We start from the raw sequence: 23,081 nt of genomic DNA on the forward strand, positions 1-23,081 counted from the left end.
GGATAGTTTCAGAAAAACTTGGAAAGTTTGAGGTAAACTGATGCAAAGTGAAGTCCGCTGAACCAGAACATCGTACATAGCAGCAAACAATATTGCAACAATGATCGATTGCGAAAACTCTAGGTATTTTGATCAAGATAGGGACCCAAGATTAGTTCCCAGTAGTTTAGTACTGAGGACTTCGAGGTGGGGGTGGGAGAGAAGGAGGTATGGAAGGGCGGGGTGGAGGGATGAGGTGCTCTAATCTTCACAAAATAACCTGACACTCGACTGGCTCTTACTGCGCCAATTGAGAATACACAGTGGCTTTTCAATGGGGTTAAGTTGTCGAGATTTGGGGGTAGAGGGTGGAAAACGGAGGCTGGGCTTCTAGATTGTAGCCCTGTGTTGGGAATTAGGGTATCACGTATAGGAGCTGAGGTGTCTCTATTTGGGGTGCCAAGTGGACCCCAGAGGGCGTTCTTGCGAGAAGCACTGAGTTCTAGCTGGTGTCTGGGCTAGTGAGCTCATCAGAGTTTAGGGTCCGAGAAGTTGTACAGCCTAAGCCTCAGAGAGAAAATTAGCATTGTAGACATGTGATCGTCCGCGGCTGCTGCTGTGGTAGCCGTGGTAGTGGTGGTGGCGGCGCTGGGGCTGGGGCTGGAGCTGCCCAGAAATAGCAGCAGCTGGTTTCCGCTCCCTGGTTGGCTAAGAGAGAAAGACAGAGACAGAGAGAGAGAGAAAGAGAGAAAGCCCAACCAGTAGAGAGGAGCCGGCGGCGGCGGCGTTGGCTGCGCGGGACACCCGGGGATTCCTCCCGGAGAATGCAAGCCCCCTGCCCTGTCCCAGCCCCAAGCAGATGATGGCGATACGGGAGCTGAAAGTGTGTCTTCTCGGGGTGAGTCCTGGCGCCAGGGGCTCTTGCCAGGGGAAACGAACCAAGGGGACCGGCTTTTTCCAGCCGAGAGGGGGCGGCCGTGGCCTGGGGACCCCCGCCCTTGTCTTCGAAGGGGGATGCCTCCGCAAGCGTCCACCTAGTCCCCCGTAAGCCTGGGGGCCTAGACTCTTCTGGCCTTCGTCACCTCCTTGTCCAGCTGGGGTCCCGGGACGAAGAGGGCCCAAAGAGCTGTCCTGGCTTGTTGCCCGCCTCTTTTGGCTACCTTCCCTGGACCGGCTTCCTGTAACTGGGCTGTCCTGAGACCAGAGGGTCCCTCCGGCGGAGAGTGCCCCCGGAATCTCTCTCCATATGTAGGCGAGGGTACCGGGGAGTCGCGTTTCCATCTTTGGAGTGATTTTCCCTCCAACCCCCTTATTCCTAGCCTTGTTGGAGGGGCTTTCTTCATTGCCTTTGATAATTTCCTTCCGGCTGAAAGTAAATTAGTTTTCTGAGTAGCTTGAAATTCTCTTTCATCCCCATGGGAATGATTTCGTTTATTTATTTATTTACTTAAAAAAAAAAAACCCAACAATCTAAGCTGAAGATATCTGTTAAGTGTTTTTAAACTCAGTGCGGCAGTGTTTGGGAGGGTGAATAAAGAAAGTATGTAGTTAGTCTGGAAATCTTTCGTGTCGTGGATAAAACAGCAGGCTAAGAAAGTCTTCATCTCCCCCTTCTCCCTCCCCCCCCTTTCCCCCTACAACTACTATTTCCCCTCCTTTTCAAATCTCTTCTTTCTCAGCATAAAGAAGAACTCTGTTTAAGCTGCCAATGATGGAAAAGCCAGCGCAGTGGCTGGCCTGTGTCATTCACGAGGGCCACTCTCAAAGTTTCTACGGGACATTCGCCCGGAGTTTAGTTCTAGGGGCTTTTCCACTTGATCTCTTCCCACTTCGGAACACTCCCCACCTCAAAACTAGTTATTTAAAAAGAACAGTATTCTGGCACCACTCTCCCTTTCCCTCCTATTCTCCCCCTCCCCCACAACACACACTTCATTGCAAAGATGCAGCAGCTTTTGACATCTGTGGACTCCTGCTAGCTGGATCTGTCTTGTCTCCGAGAAATCTGCCTTCCTCCACCAACAAAAGAAGCAAAAAGGAACACTCATTTTTGTTAGCCTCAAAGAAATGTTAACTATGAGCTGTCAGTAGATTTCCAAGAAGTGAATAAGAGGAAATGATCTTTTAAAGTGTCTACCCACCCTGTGGCTTTTGTAGGATGATTAGGATAAACTTGTGTTTACAAAACGTAGTACCCTCTGGTCTATATTTTGAGGAGGATTCTGGAATCTCTGGGTGGATAGTACAGCTTAGTTTAGTTTCTTCTTCTATCACCTTTGCCACATCCTCAGCAAAGACCTCCCTCAGTCTCTTTCACCCAATTATGCAAAGTTATATGTTTGCATGCTATTCTAATCTATTTCTAGTGTTTTAAAGTGCATATTGGTAGGTTCTTTTTTCCCTCATTCTTAGCCAGAGATTCTAATATTGTCCAGACATAAATTCCAGGAATTTCATGTCTCCTTTTGCGGGATCATTTCAGTTTCAGAAAAGCCATCAAGGACTTAAAAGGAATGTGATGCCTTCAGTAGTTGAAAATATTGGAAGCATATTTAAATTGTGTTACTAGGCCTTAGGGAAAGCTATAAAGGAGGCCAAGTTTTCACAACTCTGTTTTGTGACTCTCCTTTGACAAAGGATTGTATGATTTTAAAAGAGGAAAATTTCTTAAATAAAATTTAATCCAAACCTTTCATTTTATAGAGAAACTGAAGTCTCAAGAGATAAAAATTACTTGTCTGAAATCAAACAGGTAATGTCAGAGCTTAGATTTGAATACAGGTTTTCTGATTTAAATCTAATGCTTTTTCCACTATACTAGTTAGCTCAACCCTCTGAAGGAAACCTAAAAAAATCTATTCTCCCTCACATAAAAGCTATTCAAATATTTTATATCCATCATATTCCTATTCAGTCTTATTCTCTTCCTATCTAAATTGTTCCTCATATGACATGATTTCCAAAGCCCTTTTCAAATAATCCCATATGGGGCTGTTTTGGCAAAAATCTTGGTTTGGTGTTTCCTTCTCCAAGACAGAGAAGGAAACTGAGGTCAACAGGATTAAGTGACTTGCATGGGGTCATACAACTAGTAAGTATCAGAGATCAGATTTGAACTCCAGAAGATGAGTCTTACTGACTTCAGGCCCTGAGCTTTATCCACTGTGCCACTTAACTGCCCCCCTTTGCCCTCATTTACCTTATTCTAGATACTCTATGGTTCAAGGGTTCTTAATTTGATTATACAGATTCCCAAAAGTTGTGTGAATAGATTTCAGGAATATTGTCAATGAATTGGATAGAAGAAAATATCTTGTAATTTCAGTTCAATTAAAACCTTGAATTTTAACTTTAACTGCATTTCTTTAATTAGGAATTTTAAAATTTCATTGATTTGAGGAGTTTATAAGTTTTACCAACTGCTAAAGTTGTCTCTGTCTCACAAAAAAGTTAATAATTCCTGCTCTAGTTAGATAATGGTTCCCTTGAAGTATGATGCCTAGAATTATGCTTATAGTACTCACAGAATTATAGATCCTCTTGGGGTTTATAGCTTTTTATCTCCCAAAGGACCTCATTCTCTTTTGTTAATTAGAGGGCTTGGGTACTATTCATCTCCTGTTATATGATATTGTTGCTTATCTATAAATGGGGATAATAATACCTTACTTGTAGAGTTGGACTAAGTAATCTTTTGAGATCCTTTCCAGGATTACAATCCATAATTTTATCACTTGTAAACCTATGATTCTAAGATGATTTTTAGTTAATCTGAGAAATTAATTTGTATTATGGGAGTTCTTTGATGTTTCATCAGGATGTTGAAATAATCCTGGGTTTTTGAAAGATATGCCAGTGAAGTGTAAACTTCAGTGAGTGTAACTATACTGGAAAGGTTGGCTTTTAAGGCAATTGAGTTTGCTTTCCAAGGACCAGCTGAGCTAAGGATTGAAAGGCTCATTGCCAATTTGGTGGCCATTCATTAGGTGATTCTCTGGTCATGTCAACCAAGCAAAAGAAAAGTGGAAATTGGAACTCTATTAATTTTTAGTTCCTTCATCAGCTTCTATGGTCAAAATGACAGTGTAATATGGAACAGCTAGTATCATAGATCACATAATTTACAGACTTTTTCTAAACCTTAATTGTTGATCATTTAAATCTGAGGTCCTTGCCCTAAAATCTAACTCAATAGGCTGGAAGACATAAGGAAGTTGCAGTCAAATGTAAGGATGATTCAGAGGAAAATAAAGGAATATGTTTTGTTGTATTCTCACAGTCAACAATTGTTTCATGGTACATTTTGTCTGCTCCCAACCCAGTGCTCATGATAAATATCAGTAAAAAGACAAAAATGAAAATAATTGCAGATTATATGCCAAATTTTGTTGCAGAGGATGAGGAGGTATTAAAATTTGATCAAGAATTTTATGACTATCAAATCATTAAACACTTTGGTGGTTTCAATCCAAAAGTGGACAAGGGAAGAAAAGTGAAAAATATATTGAATATATGATTTCATATCAGAAAATTAAAGAAAAGCTCTTTAGATCACATCTATTTCTTTGAATGCTTTCTTAGAGAAGGCAGTCAGAAGTCATTGGACATGGTAAGTACAAAATAATAGCGCAAAGAATGAAATGGTTTATGTCTTAATAGACTGGGATGGCATTATTCTAAATTTGCTTTCATATTGTGTACTTGTTAGAACAAAGATCAATATCAATATTTAGAAGAAAGTAGAAAATAAGGTGTCATAGTTAAAACAGCCCTAAACTTATTTAAATAAGCTTTTACTGATGAAAAAAGAAAAACAGATAAAGGGATAAGCTTTGTCAGGAACTATTCACCATTAAATGATGTGAAGAAGATATCACACTTAATAGGTTAAAAGAGCTTAAAACTACCAAAGGCCCCAAACTCTTCATTTCTTTGCCAAATTGAAATATAGGAGCTCTAAGGATAGCTCTAGTTTAGAATATATAAACTTATTTGAAAAATTTTGTGTAACTGGATCGTAGAAACATTACCTTATAAAAAAGCAAGAAATAAGGGCAGTGGATAGAGCACCAGCCCTGAAGTCAAGAGGACCTTAGTTCAAATCTGGCCTCAGACACAAAGCTTCCTAGCTGTGTGACCCTGGGCAAGTCACTTAACCCCAATTGCCTCAGGGGGGAAAAAAAGAAAAGTAAGACATGGGGGTGGGGAATGGCTCATAGAATAATATGGTCTCTTAGGAATCAAAATTGTAGGTCAGACAAAGAGAGGGAAAGACATATGATGGAGATGAAGAGACTATCATATTTTAACAACAATTATAACTGACATCTAAGAAACATTTTAATTTTTTTTTATCAGTGTTCACTGGAGATGTTAGTCTGTTTTTCTTTTTTCTATTTTTACTTTCCTTTATGTATAATGACGATTTAAACTATAAAATCAATATAAATCGATGAAGGATAAAAAGAGCAGGATTAGGAAAACAATTGATACAATAACGACTGTTAAAACAACTTTGAAAGATAAAAGAATTATAATCTAGTTGCAGTGACCATCTATGATTGCCAAGGACTAGTGATGAAACTATCTCCCTTCTGCCAAAGAGATGAAAATTTAGGCAGAATGAGATATATATACACAAGAGGACTCCTTCCCCACGTGGTAGTACACAGCCAGTGAGGTAATTTGTTTTACTTGACTATGCACATTTCTTATAAGAAGTTGAGTTTTTCCCCGAGGAATGGGACAGAGAGAAAATAAATTTTGGTTAATTTAAAAGCCATTTAAATAATAGAGAAGTTGCAGGTCTTATAAACATAAAATATTGTAAGCACTTTCATATGAGGTCACTATTATTAGTTTTGCTCTGTTCTTTTAATTTGCAAGAGAGCTATCTTGAGGAAGGAAATCTGTAAATGTCATTTAAAACAAAACACATCAATAAAACTTTTTAAAAGATTTGCAAAGCATTTTTATAATAAATAACCTCAAAAGATAGATAATACAAGCGTTTTTATTCCCATTTTGCAGATGAAGAAACTTGGGCTTAGAAAGGTGAAATGACCTGTTCACTGACACATGTCTAAGTGGCAAATACAGAATATGAAAAATTTCTTCCTGACCTCACATCTACTATTTTTTAAATATAAAGAATGGTACAGTACAGAATGTCTCTAAATTGTATCTCTATGAATTGTGTATAGAAAGAAATGTAAAAGGAATCATAAGTACTGGAAAAGAAGAAAAGATAGTCATGTGGCAAGAAAGTAGAATTTTGAATAGACATTGTGCTTCATTGATAAATTCTTAAAAGGAAGAGCCCCTGAATGGGAAGTAAAGCCCACTTGTAGAATTTATGGATGGATTGCAATTTCTTCTGTTAAAGTTACCCACATTAAATGAGATCATAAATCCATTGAAATAGTGAAGAATGGAAGAGAATTAAAGGACATTCCCAGGTTTCTTCTTTTTCTTCCAAGTAACATGTATATTTTGTGGCCTTCTGGAGACCGTAGCTTACTTTTATTATCTAGCTCATAGGAGAGTCTCTAGTGGAGAGAGTTCAGGTATGGGGTGAAAGGCAATGTCCAAATTCTAACAACACCCTTTCAATCATCTACCTTGGGTGGCAGCATATTCCTCCTACTCTAGGCTGGGCTGACCTTAAGTGTTATACCTTTGTATCTTATTTAGACTGAGCACAGATATTATTAACACAATACTATTTATTGAACACCATTCCTGTAGTCTTGTATTCTTGAAGCCTCTTTTAGACACACAGTCTGAGGTTCAAAGGTTTAAAAATGAAAGACCATTTAGTCCAACTTTTTATTTTACATTTTTAAGTTCATTTTCTTGACTTTTTTGTCTTTACATTAGTTATTTCCTTTTATCTCTCCAGATAAAATCATTACTTGAAATTCAGTAATTTATTACAAAAAATAAATCCTAAATAAGTAAAAGCATCCCAACAAAAAACTTATTACTTTTTACCATTCCTATCTGTCCTACCTCTCTGCCATGAGAAAGGAGATGATGTTTCATTATCTTATCTTTGGAACTTTCAGTGGCTTTTTTCATTACTCATAATTCATTTACTTTTTAAATGATATTTTAATTCATATTATTGTGTATATTTTTGTTGGTTCTGCTTATTTTTCTCTGTATCAATTCACATACATCTTCTGAGGTTTCTCTAAATTTCTCATATTTCATTCTTTTATCTTGGTGGGTTTTTGGTTTGTTTTTTTTTTAAAGCGATTTCCTAATCAGTGATTACTCACTTTGTTTATAGACTTTTGCTGCCCTAAAGAATGCTACTATAGATATTTTGTTGTTTCCAGGACATTTGTTTCTTTGATTTATCATAACGCCTGACACACAATGTGCACTTAATAAATGCTTGCTGATCAATTGATTCGACTTTCTTACAATATATGCTAAGAAATGAGATTGCTGGTCAAAGAATGTGTACAGCATACTCACGTTTTTAGTGCCTTAAGATTAACAAAGTGCTTACTTTCATCTTTTTTTAAAATTCTGAATTTTAGCACACTCCTATGACCCTTTCTATATACATACCAGAAAATTAAAGGTTACTCTGAGTCCCCATTTTATATCATGTGATACACACATTCTACACATTATTTTCAGAAGTACTACTTGCCTGTGTTTCCTTCTGAAATGCCTTTAATTCTCTTTTGTATATTTTAAAGATTGTTTCAGTGGCTCCCTTTATTATTGTTTTTAGCATTAATATTGCAAACTTATTGCCTAATCTCTCCCCATTCCTAATTAACTGATAAAGAAAATTCTTTATGTATAATGTGGCCATGTGCAAAAATAATATGCTATTTTCTGTATCTTATGTCTTTCACATCTTTCTGGAGGGAAATAACTTGCAGTTTTTTGTTTATTTGTTTGTTTTGGGGCTGAGACAACTAAGGTTAAGTAACTTGCCCAGGGGCATACAGCTAGGGCCGGTTAAGTATCTAAGGTCAGATTTGAACCCGGGTTCTTCTGGCTTTCTGGGCTGCTGCTTTATCCACTGTGCTGCTTCATTGCCTGGAATAGCTTATTATTCGCGCTCCAAATAGTCACTGCATTGGTTGGATTTCTTAAAGCTTTCAAAATCATTTTTAAAAAAAATCAATATTGTTATTCTTGTTTTTTATAAATTGTTCTCCTGGTTCTTTTCCGTCATTATCTCTGAGGATTCTATGAAATCGTCTTTTATCATTTGTTAACAATGTAATAATGTTTAATTACATTTGTTTGCCATAGTTTGTTCAGCCATGTCTCAGTTGTCTGAGTCTATTTGAGACACTTTCCTGAATCTAACTTCTCTACTCTTCAGAAAGTTTTTTGCTTGCTGATATTCCCTCATTACTATTCTCTTCCCTCATACTGACTTCTACTTATCCTTTCTTTACTTTTTCCCCTTTTGAGTTTGATGTTTTTCTACAACAAATTCTTTGTGTTCATTAGTTCAATTTCACTTTGTCCATTTTAGATAAAAATGAGGTTTTCCTAAATATCCTTTCCTGCCACCCCTTCTCCCATATTTGTATACTCTTCTCAACTTTTTCAGTTACGAAAAAAGAGTAAGTTCTACTTTCTTCCTTTTTGATAACGATGGAGTCCTCCTGTTTCTCCTTTTCAGTCTCCTCCTATAGACTTCTCCTAAATCTTCTACTTTTCCCTCTTCAGGTGCTCAAAACAGAACCATTTCTCATCTAGAACCTCTTGGTTTTTATTCATATTAAATTGGTTCTCAAGGAACTTTAGTTTTTTTTATCCCCATATTAGAATGTTAACTCTAGATGACCTGGCAGCTCCTTTCAATTTCTCAAATAAATTTATCTTTTTAGAATTTTTCTGTATCCTTGTGTTTGCATTCGGGGGAATGCTATATCAGGGGCTCCGATCATTAGTGGTACCAGTCAGTTACCAAAGCCTCCGATCATAATAGGTATTAGTATGAAGAAAATTATTACGAAGGCATGGGCTGTGACGATTACGTTGTACATTTGATCATCGCCGATTAGAGTTCCAGGTTGGCCAAGCTCTGCTCGGTTAAGGAGACTCAGAGCACTGCCAATTATACCTGCTCAAGCCCCGAATAGTAGGTATAGAGTTCCGATGTCTTTGTGGTTAGTAGAGAAAAATCATCGAGTAATGAACATTAGGTAAACCGGCTGAGGCTAAGCATTGAACTGTAAATTCAAAGAAAAAGACTAGATATCTCTTTTTACCAAGGCAATAAATTGAAGCCAAAAGTCAAGGCGCTTAGCTTGTTAACTAAGAATTAGGGGGATAAATACCCTCCAATTTAGGGGCAGAGGCTGTTTATAGAGATTTCCCCGGGGACACCCCGCCTTTTTTTTCCCCCACAAGGCGGGGGTGGGGGAGTGGGGAGCATGGGGAGTGGGGGTGTCTCTGGATGTGTTCAAAGGCTAGGTGATTTAACACCCGCTTAAGGCTTTGAAGGCCTTGGGTCTAGTTTGATCCTAAGCCTTTGAATGGGCTCTGAAGTATATATTAAGTTGAATTGCAAATTCGAAGAAGTGCTGCCTGCCGGGGCTTTTAGAGAGCTTAGCTTAATTAAAGTGCTAGATTTGCATTGGACAGACAATTCTCAGACGAAGAAATTGAAACTATTTATAGACATATGAAAATATGCTCCAAATCATTATTAATCAGAGAAATGCAAATTAAGACAACTCTGAGATACCATTACACACCTGTCAGATTGGCTAGAGTGACAGGGAAAGATAATACAGAATGTTGGAGAAGATGTGGGAAAACAGGGACACTGATACATTGTTGGTGGAATTGTGAACACATCCAGCCATTCTGGAGAACAATTTAGAACTATGCTCAAAAAGTTATCAAACTGTGCATACCCTTTGATCCAACAGTGTTTCTACTGGACTTATATCCCAAAGAGATACTAAAGAAGGGAAAGGGACCTGTATGTGCCAAAATGTTTGTGGCAGCCCTGTTTGTAGTGGCTAGAAGCTGGAAAATGAATGGATGCCCATCAATTGGAGAATGGGTGAGTAAATTGTGGTATTTGAATGTTATGGAATATTATTGTTCTGTGAGAAATGACCAGCAGGATGAATACAGAGACTCTGGTAAGAATACAGAGTCTTACCAACATGGTAAGTTGGAGAGACTTACATGAACTGATGCTAAGTGAAATGAGCAGGACCAGGAGATCATTATATACCTCAACAACGACACTGTTTGAGGATGTATTCTGATGGAAGAGGATTTCTTCGATAAAGAGAGCTAATTCAGTTTCAATTGATCAAGGATGGACAAAAGCAGCTACACCCAAAGAAAGAACACTGGGAAATGAATGTAAACTGCTTGTATTTTTGTTTTTCTTCCCAAGTTATTTATACCTTCTGAATCCAATTCTCCCTGTGCAACAAGAAAACTGTTCGGTTCGGCACACATATATTGTATCTAGGATATACTGTAACCTATTTAACATGTAAAGGACTGCTTGCCATCTAGGGGAGGGGGTGGAGGGAGGAAGGGGAAAAATCGGAACAGAAGTGAGTGCAAGGGATAATAATGTTGTAAAAAAATTACCCTGGCATGGGTTCTGTCAATAAAAAGTTATTAAAAAATAAATTTGCATTCGAGTGATGCAAGGTAAAGACTTGTAGTTCTTAGTTATGACAGAGTAATAAATAGGAGGGTTAGTGGAAGCAGTAGGGAGGAGATGATTGTAGTTGTTGGAATTAATGTAGTAGGTTTTATTGAGTTATAATACCATTGTATTTTAGAGTTATTAGTGGATGGGAATATGGGGAGGCTGGATGCATAAATAATTCATATATAGAAAAATAGATTTAGTAGGACTGAGAGGGCTATTGTTGTGGCGATTATAAAATTGCCATTTGCGATTAGTTCTTGTAGGATGAGTCATTTGGGCATGAAGCCGGTGAGAGGTGGAAGTCCTCCTAGGGAGAGTAGTGTGAGGAGAATGATAATAGTTGCTGGGGTAGATTTGTTTCATAGGCCTCCCAGGGATTTGATTTTGGTGATGTTTGAGAAGTTAAGGATTAGAAATGTGGTAATGGTGGCTATGATATAAATAGTAAGGTTAAGGATAGTTATAGTTGGGTTAATGTGAACAATAATTGCTATTCAGCCTTTGTGAGTGATGAATGAGTAAGTTAGAATCTTTTGTAGGTGGGTTTGATTGAGTCCTCATCCTCCTAGGATAGTGGATAAGATTGCAAGAGTGATGAGGATTTTTATATTTAAGCATGGGGCAATTTGGAATAGGATAGATGTGGGAGCAATTTTTTGTCAGGTTAAGAGGATTATTCCTGTTAGGAGTGGGATTCCTTGTGTTACTTCTGGCACTCAGAAGCGGAATGGGGCTAGCTTGATTGATAGAGCTAGGGTTATTGAGATGGAAGCTCATTGGTCAGAGAGCTGAAATAGTGTTCATTGGTTTGTTGACTATGCATTGCAAATAATGGCAAATATTATTATTACGGAGGCGGTGGCTTGAGTGAGGAAATATTTTGTGGCGGTTTCTGTGGCACGTGGGTTGTTTGGGACGGTTATTAAGGGAATGATGGCTAGTGTGTTGATTTCTAAACCTATTCAAGCAGTAAACCAGTGGTTGCTGAATAAGGTTAGGCATGTTCTGATAAAGAGGCTTAGTGTTAAAATAATGAGTATGTAAGAAGACTTACATATGTAAGTCTTCTTACCCAAGTCTTTTCTATTTTTCTTTTTTTTTTCTTTTATTTTAGCTTTTTATTTACAAGACATATGCATGGGTAATTTTTCAGCATTGACCCTTGCAAAAACTTCTATTCTAACTTTTCTCCTCCTTCTCCCTCCACCCTCCCCCATATGGCAGGTAGTCCCATACATGTGAAATATGTTAAAATATGTTAAATACAATATGTGTGTGTGTGTGTGTGTGTGTGTGTGTGTATTTATTTATACAGTTGTCTTGCTGCACAAGAAAAACTGGATTTAGAAATAAGGTAAAAATGACCTGGGAAGAAAAACAAAAATGCAAGCAGACAATAACAGAAGGAGTGGAAATGCTATATTGTGGTCCACACTCATTTCCCATAATTCTTTTGCTGGGTGTAGCTGGTTCTTCCTGAACAATTGGAACTGATTTGGTTTAACTCATTTTTGAAGAGAGCCACATCATATGGTATTGTTGAAGTGTATAATGATCTCCTGGTTCTGCTCATTCACTTAGCATCAGTTCATGTAAGTCTCTCCAGGCCTTTCTGAAATCACCCTGCTGGTCATTTCTTACAGAACAATAATATTCCATAATATTCATATACCACAATTTATTCAGCCATTCTCCAGTTGATGGGCATCCACTCAGTTTCCAGTTTCTGGCCTCTACAAACAGGGCTGCCACAAACATTCTTGCACATGGAGGTCCCTTTCCCTTCTGTAAGATCTCTTTGGGATATAAGCCCAATAGAAACACTGCTGGATCAAAGGGTATGCACAGTTTGATAACTTTTTGAGCATAGTTTCAGATTGCTCACCAGAATGGTTGTTTTCGTTCACAATTCCACCAACAATGCATCAATGTTCCAGTTTTCCTACATCCCCTCCAACATTCATCATTATCTTTTCCTGTCATCCTAGCCAATCTGAGAAGTGTGGTATCTCAGAGTTGTCTTAATTTGCATATCTCTCATCTTTTCATATAGCTAGAAATAGTTTCAATTTCTTCATCTGATAATTGTTCATATCTTTTGATTTATCAATTGGAGAATGGCTTGGTTTCTTATAAATTTAGAGTCAATTCTTTATATATTTTGCTCAATCTTGTAGGGTAAATTATTTTGATTGTAAGTCCATATTTTTTGTTTTTGTAATCTTCTATTTATAGTAGAGGCATCTAAAGTATGTGTGATACTGACTGTAGTCTCTAAGTACTTAAACTGCTTCCATCTAGCTACTGAATGTATTTTTTGTTTGATATGATTTTGACTATGATGTTTCTGGTGGTTTTCTTTTGAGGTTCTTTTCAGGAGATTAGTGATGGATTCTACCTATCTTTATTTTGCCCTTTGGTTCTAGCAAATCTAATCAATTACTGCTGATGATTTCCTGAAATAAAATAATACCCAGGTTTTTTAAAAATCCTATTTTTTGGAGGAAGATCAGTTATTCTTAAGTTATATTTTTTTTTTATCTATTTCTGGGTCATTTGTTTTTGATATTCAGTATCTTACATTTTCATATATTTTTTCAACATTTTGATTTTGTTTTAATGTTTCTTGCTATTTCATAGAGTAATGAAATGTGATTTCTTTTTGGAGTATTCTGGTTTTCTGGATGCCATTTCCTGAGTAAAAATTATTTTCTTCTAAGTTACTTATTCTCTTTTTAATTCTTTCCTTAAGAGCTTTTATTTCATTTTTTAGCTCTTATTTTTTTCTTGGTATCTATATGTTTTTTTTATGGAAAGTCTTTTTTATTCTCCCTTTGATTCTTTGTAGTAGTTATGGAGTTACTATCTCTTATTGAAGATCTTTAGATTTATAATCATTTTTTATATTAATTGGTGTTTTCTTTATTTATCTTTCCAGCTTTAATTCCTGAATCAAGGCTTTGTGTCAGAGTCATGCTTAATCTACTGTACTTTTGATGTTAATATTGGTGTTAGCTGGGAGAGTGCAACCTTATTTAGTTTCACCTTCAGTCATCTTGGTTCCTTTACTGACCTCCATCCTAACATTTGCCCTGGCTATATTTTTGAGGTTCAAATTCTATACTTTCAGGGTCCTCTCTGGATTCTCAGGACTAAGTATATAGGACTTCAGCATTCTTGGGCTTGGGGTGGCCTGGTTTGAACCCTACTACTATATTATGGTCCTTACTGCTGCTTGTGCTACTTGCTGACCCTTTCAAGGTCTTCACACCTAAGACTTTCTGACTACTCTTGGATTTTTTCAGGAGAGATTTTTACTCTTCTTACTGTTCAGTGAGATGGTATAGTAGATGAAGTGGTAGGCCTGGATCCAGAAAGATCTGAGTTCAAAGTTGACATCCAGCCTTACTTAGCTGTGGCCAATCATCATGGGCAAATCATTTAACATTTGTCTGTCTCAGTTATCTCAAATACAAAATAGGGATTAATATAAGCACCTCCTAGGGTTGACTGGAGGGTCAAATGAGATAATATTTATAAAGGGCTTAGTTGGGTACCTGACATTAGTAGGCACTATGTAAAATGTTTATTTCCCTTCTCTTATTCTTAATTCTTGGGAAAAATTAGACACAACAAATGGTTGCTTCTTTCTTTACTTCTTTTTGCCTCAAGACACAGACCTTTGCAAACTTCTTGTCTATGGCTGTCTTTGATTGAACTAGAAGCTTATTCTGCACTATTTATTAATGGACCTCCTTTCCTGTAGCCTTTGGTCTTCTGGCTGATCTCTTCCATCAGAAGTCACTAGTTTGTCATTGGGTTTTTTGATCATTATTCTGTCTGATGCACACTTTGGAGTTTTGTTGTAGTAAGTATTTGAGAGCTATATCGTCTACCTCCCATTCAGGTGACCATTTTTAATTTTAATCTCTTTCTTTGCATCATTCCATATTGAAATCAAATACTTGCTCTTTTTTTCTTTTTCTTTTTCTTTTTTTTTTTTTTTTTTACAGAGAAAGAGAAACTTAGAAGTTAACCCAGTTGACTTAAAGAACTTGCACAGAGTCACATTGTAATAAGTGTAAGTCAGGATTCAAATCCAAGTCCTTTGACTTCAAATCCAGTGTACTTTTCATGTACTTTTTGGTAATCTTATTTTTTATTTAGTCTTTGTGTCAATAACCTTTAACTGATGCTTTCTAACCAACATCTCTCTTCTGAATGGCCTTTTTCAATAGAACTATAAACTGTTGTGGTACCCACTGGGCTATTTTATTCCTCAAAACAAGTTACAAAGTATAACCAAATGCTGCAAACTTCTGAGTTGTTTCCTAAACACTCAGATTCCCCAGTAGATCTAATGAAGCTAAAAATAAGAAAAGCAGAAAGAACTAAATTGACCTTGGAAATATCAACTCATGTGACTCTACTAAAGAGTTGGCAGCATCACAACTGGTCAAGTGTTCACTTGGTTTAGTAAAGAGTCAGAGCATTTTTTAAGACTATAACGAGACATAAGAAACCTAGGCAGTTATTCTTAGCTTCCTGTTTATAAGGATCTTCCTTCTCTTAGTAGCAAGGGTGTACTGGAGCCAGCTGTAACCAATTAAATTCCCAGTGTGAGCAGTTATACCTCAGAAATCAGCAAATGTTATAAGTTAGAACTTGATTGATTGCCTAGTTAATTGTCTAGATTTAAGAAAGTGATATAGAAAATATTGATCATGTGGATTAAACTTAAAGGTGTGTCCCAGATACATTTTTTGAAAAAGAAGGCTGCTTGTTAACATTTACCAGCACCTCTCTACTTAGTACTGTGAACTGAGAGGCCTTTATTTCTAACACATATTATTGTCTGAAGTGGTAATGAGGCATATTAATATCCTTTGAACTACCTCTAAGATCTTGATTTCCTTGTGTTTCCAAGATTTTGCTGTGAGTTGCTTCTGAGTACTAGGTATTGCACATTGACCATTGGAATAGGACTAGTATGGAACCATTAATGGCCATGTAACTATGTAACTACCCTAGCTCAGTGATCTTGAAAACCTAGACACTCAAGAATATTATTTGGGTTTATTTAAATTACCTGTTGAAAATATTCAACTTCAGTTTTTCATCTCTGAAATTTTCTTGGAAATAAGTTAAGCAAAAATGGCAGAAAGTTTGATGAACTTGTGTGCTGTTGACCCCAATATAAAGAAAACCAGAGGAGTCAGAAGTTTAAAAAGAAAGATATATCTTTAATATGGAACTGACCAGGGATGAGAACACCGTGATTTAGCAAGTACTGAAGTACAAGAGTGCCCATTTGTATAGGATTGTAATAGAGATTAATGGGTTGACTGGAAATTTAAGATTAAAACCACAAGAGAAATGGGAAGGAATAAAAAGTTTGGGGAAGGAAAGTTTTTGGAATGACTATAACAGGAAAGCAGGATGTTGGTGCAGGTCACATTCCCAGAATTTAAGTTAGTTTAGGGTGAGTCCGGGCTGTTTTAGGCACAGGATTCAATCAGATACTTGGGCATCACTGGATTATAAAGTACCGATATGTTAAATACTTGGAAGGAGGAGGGCCACTAGGTTGCCCAAGGAGGGGCTAAGAGGAAAAGGGTGGAAATGGAGCTTGTCAAAGTTGTCGTGTAATCAGTACTGAGACTGAATCTGTGCGTGGCCCCTGAAGTTCCATGCTCTGTTAGTTAAGGGGGAGGGGGAGGGAAGAAAGAAAAGAAAAAAAATGGAAAATAAAAGTGTCAAGCATATAAATTGTTAATTTGTACTAGTATTAGGAAATAACTTGGGATTATAACCTTAAGAATAACAAGTTAGGGAAAAGTGACACAGCAGATAGAGCTTCAGACCTAGAATCACTTATGAAAACCAGAGTTTAAAATCTGGTCTCAGACCCTCATTGGCCTCATGATTTCATTAGGATGGGTAGTACCTAAGGGGGAAAGAAATTCCCTAATGTAGTTGATTTTTATGTTAAGTCTATAGTTAAAATCAGCATATTAATTTGGAAGCTTTTTGTCTTGTCTGTATTTTCTTCTGAATTTCTCTACAATTCAATGTACTAAAAAAAAATTATTCAATGATTCTTCGTTCTTTTGTGACAATACCACTCATTGCTGGCTCCTTCTTTATGCCCTTAATTCTCCCCAATCAAAAAAGAGAGAAAAACAAAATTAAAAATTGTTTATAAGTATACGTGTGTGTGTGTGTGTGTGTGTGTGTGTGTGTGTGTGTGTGTAATTTCAAATTGCTTTCCCTAATGGCTCAATCAATTCATAGTGTCACTCAGAGTGCATGGAGTATATGTTTTTTCCTTATCTTTTCAATAATTATTTTCCTTAAATTTTTTTTTTGTCAAAATGATGAGTGTAAAGTAGAACATCATTTAACAAAATTTAATTTCTCTAGTAATAATTTGAAATATTTCTTTAAAATATTTTTAACATGGCTATTGATAAGTTGAATTTCTTCCTTTGCTAACTATACATGTCTTTTGGTCTTTTAACTGTTGGAGAATGACTTTTGTTCTTATTTGTTTGAATCAGTTTTTATATATTTTGCATATGAGACATTTATCAGAGAAACTGCTACAAAGGTTTTTCCAGTAATCCATCTTCCCTCCTAATTTTAACGGCATTGATTTTGTTTGTGGAAAACCTTTAATTTTATTCAATTAAAATTGTCCATTGATTTTCTGTATTCCTTGTTTGCTCATTCATACTTTTCCTAGCCAAAGTTATTCCTTGGAACTTTGTCTTTGTTTATGATATGACCTTTTATACTTAAGTCATTTATCCATTTGGGGCTCATCTGCTAAAATGCTTTCCAGTTTTCCTGGCTTTTGTCAAATAGTGAGGCGGGAAGAATGAAGGCTATATTTAGTTTTAAGAGACTAAATTGGAAAGCCTGGTAACATTATTGCTACTTATAAGCTATAGATAGCACTTTTCATTTCAGGATCCTTTGCCATGAAAACCCCAAATGGGGTCATGAAGAGTCAGACATAACTAAAACAACTGAACCATAATTATTAATAAAAAAATTTTTCAAGATAAACCCATAAATTCCAATTCTTTTTTTTTTAAACAGATGAAGTACAGAACAAGTGAATTGCCTAAATGTAATAAGAAGCAGGGCCAGAGTCTGAACCCAGATCTAGGACCCTTTCCACAATACCATGATAACTCTCCACAACCAAACCATTTTAAAGCTCTAACTTGTTTAAATTTGTTGTTGGAGCAGCTAGATGGAGCAGTGGATAGAATGTTGGCCCTGAAGTCAGGATCTGAGTTCAAATCCTGCTTCAGACCCTTACTATATCCTAGCTGTGTGACCTTGGACAAGTCACTTAATCTCAATTACATCAAGGAAAAAAAAAAATTGTTAATCCTAGTCACCATTCCTGATGGAAACTGGCAAAATAAAATTAAGAGAAATCCAGGATATTAAAAAAATAGGTTATTATTTTTACAAACATAGTTTTCACTGTATTCATGCCCCTCCCTTCTTCCAGAGGGCCATTCCTTATAACAAATAATTTAGGAAAAAAGAGGGAAATGAGAAAAATTCAACAAAATTGATCAACACATTGAAAACATTAGTCTTATATACAGGGTTCTGCATTCACAGGCTCCCACTTCTGCAAAGGAGTGAAGAAGTGTCCTCTCATATCTCTTCAGTGGGCTTAAGTTTGTTTTTTATAGAAATCCAGTTAATCTTATCAGTTTTAGGGAATCAATATATGGAAAAAGAAGGGAGCATGAGACAGTGCTAATTGTGGAAACTGTATTTGTTTTTTTCTTGAGGGCTAATGACATCATCAGGGTAATATCTTGACTTGCCATTGTTTGGATTTAAGTGAAGCATTGCTTCAAAAATCATCCTCATTCTGTCTTACAGAGCTATTCATGTTCAGTGGCAAGACATAGATAACAACAACAATAATAACTAGCATAGTGTGCCAGGCATTATGCTAAGTGCTTTTACAAATATTTCATATGAGCTTCACAACAGCCCTAGAAGATAGCTGCTATTATTATTCCCATTTTAGATGAGCAAACTGAAGCAGACAGGTTAAGTGACTTGCCCAATGTCACACAGTTATTATCTGTGTGAGGGTAGATTTGAAATCAAATTTTCCTGATTCTAGGTCCAGTACTCTGTTTCATCTAATGAGTTTTGGAGCTAAGAGACACAAGTTTATATTCAACTTGACACTGTACAAGTCACTTAACCAATTTAAATCTTTATTCCTTAGCTACAAAATGGGTAATATAATCTACCCACAGTGTCACTATTATCAACATCTTATGTCTAGACTATTGCAAAGGCCTTTTTATTGATCTTCTGACTAAAATCCCTAGTCTGGCCCACCAATTTGTAATCCTTGCTACTAAAGGAAGCTGAGACTGATGGTAGATTGCTTGAAATTTGGCATTCTGAGTTACTATTAAGTAGCCCACAAATCTGGTGAGTTCCTTGGAGTAGGAAAGGTTGATAATAAGTAGCATAGGATTTCAAGGAAGGGAGTAGTTCTTTTCATTGAACAGAAGGTTTTGAAAATAGACTTTGAAAGATGGTTAGGCTTCAAGTAGTAGATAAGAAAATGAAGGGCATCCATGAAAGTGTAAAATTTGAGGAAGATAGATAACGGGGGCTATAAATAAACTATTTTGACTGGCTCATATTTAGGAAGTAGTGAGAAATGAAGCTGGAGTAAAGGCTGTAGAGGATCTTGAATATCAGGGTTTATATTTTATCCTATCAGGAATAATGCTCCCGATCCATTTATAGTAGAATGCAAGGCCCAGTAGAGATTTGTTCTGATTCATTCACTGACATCATGAGAGAATTATATTTTCAGTACAGTTGATTGGGTTAGAGTTATAATTTCTAGCCTAAGTGTTGAAACTTAATTGCTTTAGTGCTAATAGTGTTCCAAATTGCTCATTATAGATCAATACAATTAAATACTGAATCTTCTTTTTACAATCTACTGACTGGAGGTATTTTTAGAAAAATAGGATTTCATGCTAGAAAATAACTTTAAAGATTCTATAATACTAACATCTCATTTTGTAAATAATAAAACTTAAGCCTTGAGGGGTGAAGTGATTTGCCTAACATTACATATACAGAAAATAATAAAGCAGAAATTCTAGCCCATGTCCCCTGACTTCATATCTAGTGCTTGCATTCCAAAAGTGAGTCAGTCCCTGGCACCACCAGGTGGATTATAATGGTATGTTCAGAGATGTATTTATTTTCTGCAGAAGATCTGCCTGTAATAACAAGATGAAAATTCTTCAGTCCTTCTCAAGTTTGAGGAATTTTTTTTTGAATAGAGAAAAGGTGTAATTTGTTTGAACAATAGAAACAACCTCAAAACAGTTATTAAATGATTTACATAAAGTATAAAATACCTTTTTAAAATAGATAAATCATGCCTCCATGGTTCCTGGCCGTTTCCCAACTGGCAGACCACTGCTGGTAAGGTATATGAAACTTAGGTTTTACAGGTTACTGAACAATTGGCCAATGTCAGGGAAACCTAAATCTACTTTGTATTAAATGATTTTTAAAAATTATAGCTTACATTTATTTAGTATTTTGTAATTACAAAGTGCTTTCATGTCTTACCTAATCTAATTCTCATATCAGTTTTGTCAGATAGGTAGTGTATAAATTTATTTTCCTCATCTTAAATATAGATGAGAAAATCAAGTCTCGAAGGGATGAAACCATTGGCCCAAGAATTCCATATCCAACAAAAGATTGGGATTGTTTCTTAACTTATGTGGGCCACAAATGCCTCATCTGTGAAATGAGGAACCTTCATTCTAGTCCATGAATTTGTGGACTAGAATACTGATTTCATGATTTGTGGCCGAGTGATATTTCCACTTGCATCACGCTACCCTTTCCATACACTATATAGTGAAATTATCATCTCAGGGTAGATTTTTCACTTTTCTTCTTGATGCATATTTTTTTGTGGTTTCAGACACTTACCAGTATGTGATCCAGGGTTTGCCTCAGTTTCCTCAATTGTAAAACATAAATAATAACAGCACATACCACTCAGAGTAGTGAGAATCAAAGATAATTGTAAAAAGTACTTAGGGAGGAAAAAGGCACTTACAACAGTTCCTGATACATAAAGGCCCTCTGTAAACATAAATGTTTATCCATTTGTCTTTTTTTTGTGTGTATTTATAAAATGTTTTCCTTTTTCTTTTCTTTCTTTCTTATTTTATTTCTTTCCTTCCTTCCTTTCTTTTTCTTCCTTTCTTCCTTCCTTCCTTCCCCTTTCCTACTCATTACTAACTCATCATTCATACCCTGTAACTCATCTTCCTGCTGTCAAATCATATTAGACTTATTAGCTGTATGATCCTGGGCAAGTCGCTTAACACTATGTATCTCAATTTTTCATCTGTAAAATGAGCTAGAGAAGGAAATGATATTCTGCTCCAATCTCTTTGCCAAGAAAGCCCCAAATGAATCAGAAAGAGTCAGCCTGGACTTAACAACAATAACGTCCTATATTTCATTTTGCACCTATAGTCTACTGACTCTTTTTCAGAGAGGCTTTATCATTAGTCTGCTGAAGTCATAATTAGTCACTGAATTGATTAGAATTCTTAAACTTTTCAGAGCTTCCTTCCTATCCCCCAGGAACTTTTCAGTTCTAAATCTCTATTAATCTAAAAGAATTTTAGAATTTCAATGGTCCTTTGCCATCATATCCTATTCTTTGTATTACATGCTACCTCTACTCAGGGGCCAGTCATGTCATTGGGATTGTCCATGACTCCAACTTTTTTTGTTCTTTTTCTTTTGCTATTTTTGACTTTCCAGCCGCTGCAAGGCTCATTTACTTATCCACCAGATAGGGGAGATGGGAGGAAGGGGAAAATGAAAGACCATATAAGATGGTAAAAGAAGATAGGATATCCAACTCAGCCACTTTTGCTACATGTCATTGTTTTTGTAAATAACTATAAATTGGGATTTGGGGATTTTATTCATTTATTTTTTTTTATCCCTCCACTAATTGTAATAATTAATAAGCAAGTTAGAATCCACCTTTTTTGATGGAAATATACAAACTGTCACTTGTGTGGTGATCGAACAAATAGCAAGCTATCATAGATTGTATGTGAGTTTGGCGATGAAAAGTTTCTTCCCAAAATGTGCATAGTACATGGTAATAATAATTTTCCTGTAGATAAAGTTATAAAATGTAACCATGAACATTTAATGTGTTAATGCTGGCACTGAATGATAATGCCAGTGGTTTCATTGGCAGATATAAACTTTGCCATTTTCAAAGAGTAGAATGTATACCTTCAGCATAGAGACTGTTTCTTTTTTGCCTCTTGTCTCTTAGTTTCCTAGCACAGTGCCTTGCTACTTGTACCATAAGTCTATCATGAAAAAGCAGTGTGGTATGGTAGAAAGAGTATTGGCTTTGGAATCAGAGAACCCGAGTTCAAATTCCAACTTTGCTAGTATCTATGTATTCTGGGGCAAAGTCACAACCCGTCAGCATTTCCTTATCCACCAAATCTGTGATTTGGTGAACTAATGTGATTAATTAAATGAAAAATAAGTAAAAGAAAAAAAAAACAAATATAGTAACAACCCAAAGGCAGGTTTAAAAAGTCTTGAAATTAGGGAGAAGCCACTAGTAGAATTGGTCTAGGTAGAAAAAAAAGTCTCAAGACTAGAAGTTTGTTTTTTTTTTTTTTTTTTTTTTAGCTCTCTCTTTTTTAAATAGTATTTTATTTTTCCAAATATATGCAAAGAGAATTTTCAATATTTACCTTTGCAAATCCTTGTATTCCAAATTTTTCTCCCTCTTCTACCTCTCCCTAAAACAGCAAACAATCCTATGTAAGTTAAACATGTGCAATTCTTTTGAACATGTTTCCATAAGAAAACCAGATTAAAAGGGGAAAAAAATGAGAAAAAACCCCAAGGAAACAAACAGCAACAATAAAGATGAAAATACTATGCTGTTGAAAATACTATACTTTGACTGATATTCAGTCTCCATAGTTCTCTCTATATGAGGCTGGCTCTTTTCATCAAAGTCTATTGGAATTCAGGCTAGAATATGTTGATAAAGAAGTAATGGGAGCAATTTGGCAAATCATCCAGTTAGGGTTTGGGTCTTGAGGGAAGCAGTTCCAATGTAAAGGAAATATAACTTTAGAGCTTCAAAACAGCGAACAGTTACTTAGTACTTGAGAAGTATAATGCTAGCTTTGGCAGGAATCTGAAAAGACTAAACTGAAATTGTAAGATTGTGCTGATTGGTTTGCGATATCAAATGTTGTTGTTCAGTTCTGTTCAACTCTTAAGTGACCTCATGGACTTTTTATCCATGGATTTAAACTTAGATCTTCCC

At 36.2% G+C, this 23,081-nt stretch overlaps 1 protein-coding gene across 1 annotated transcript in view; it reads left to right on the forward strand.

The window, feature by feature from the left end:
* The first annotated feature begins 228 nt into the window (after nucleotides 1-228).
* RAB31 (RAB31, member RAS oncogene family) overlaps nucleotides 229-23,081 on the forward strand; it is a 185,692-nt gene continuing 162,839 nt past the window's right edge. Inside the window, exon 1 of the mRNA XM_051970472.1 lies at nucleotides 229-877. Coding sequence (XP_051826432.1) covers nucleotides 839-877 — 39 coding nt within the window. The 5' untranslated portion in view covers nucleotides 229-838. The remainder of the gene's footprint in view (nucleotides 878-23,081) is intronic.

This window comes from Antechinus flavipes, chromosome 1 (genome assembly GCF_016432865.1).
Source record: "Antechinus flavipes isolate AdamAnt ecotype Samford, QLD, Australia chromosome 1, AdamAnt_v2, whole genome shotgun sequence".
NCBI classification, from domain to species: domain Eukaryota; kingdom Metazoa; phylum Chordata; class Mammalia; order Dasyuromorphia; family Dasyuridae; genus Antechinus; species Antechinus flavipes.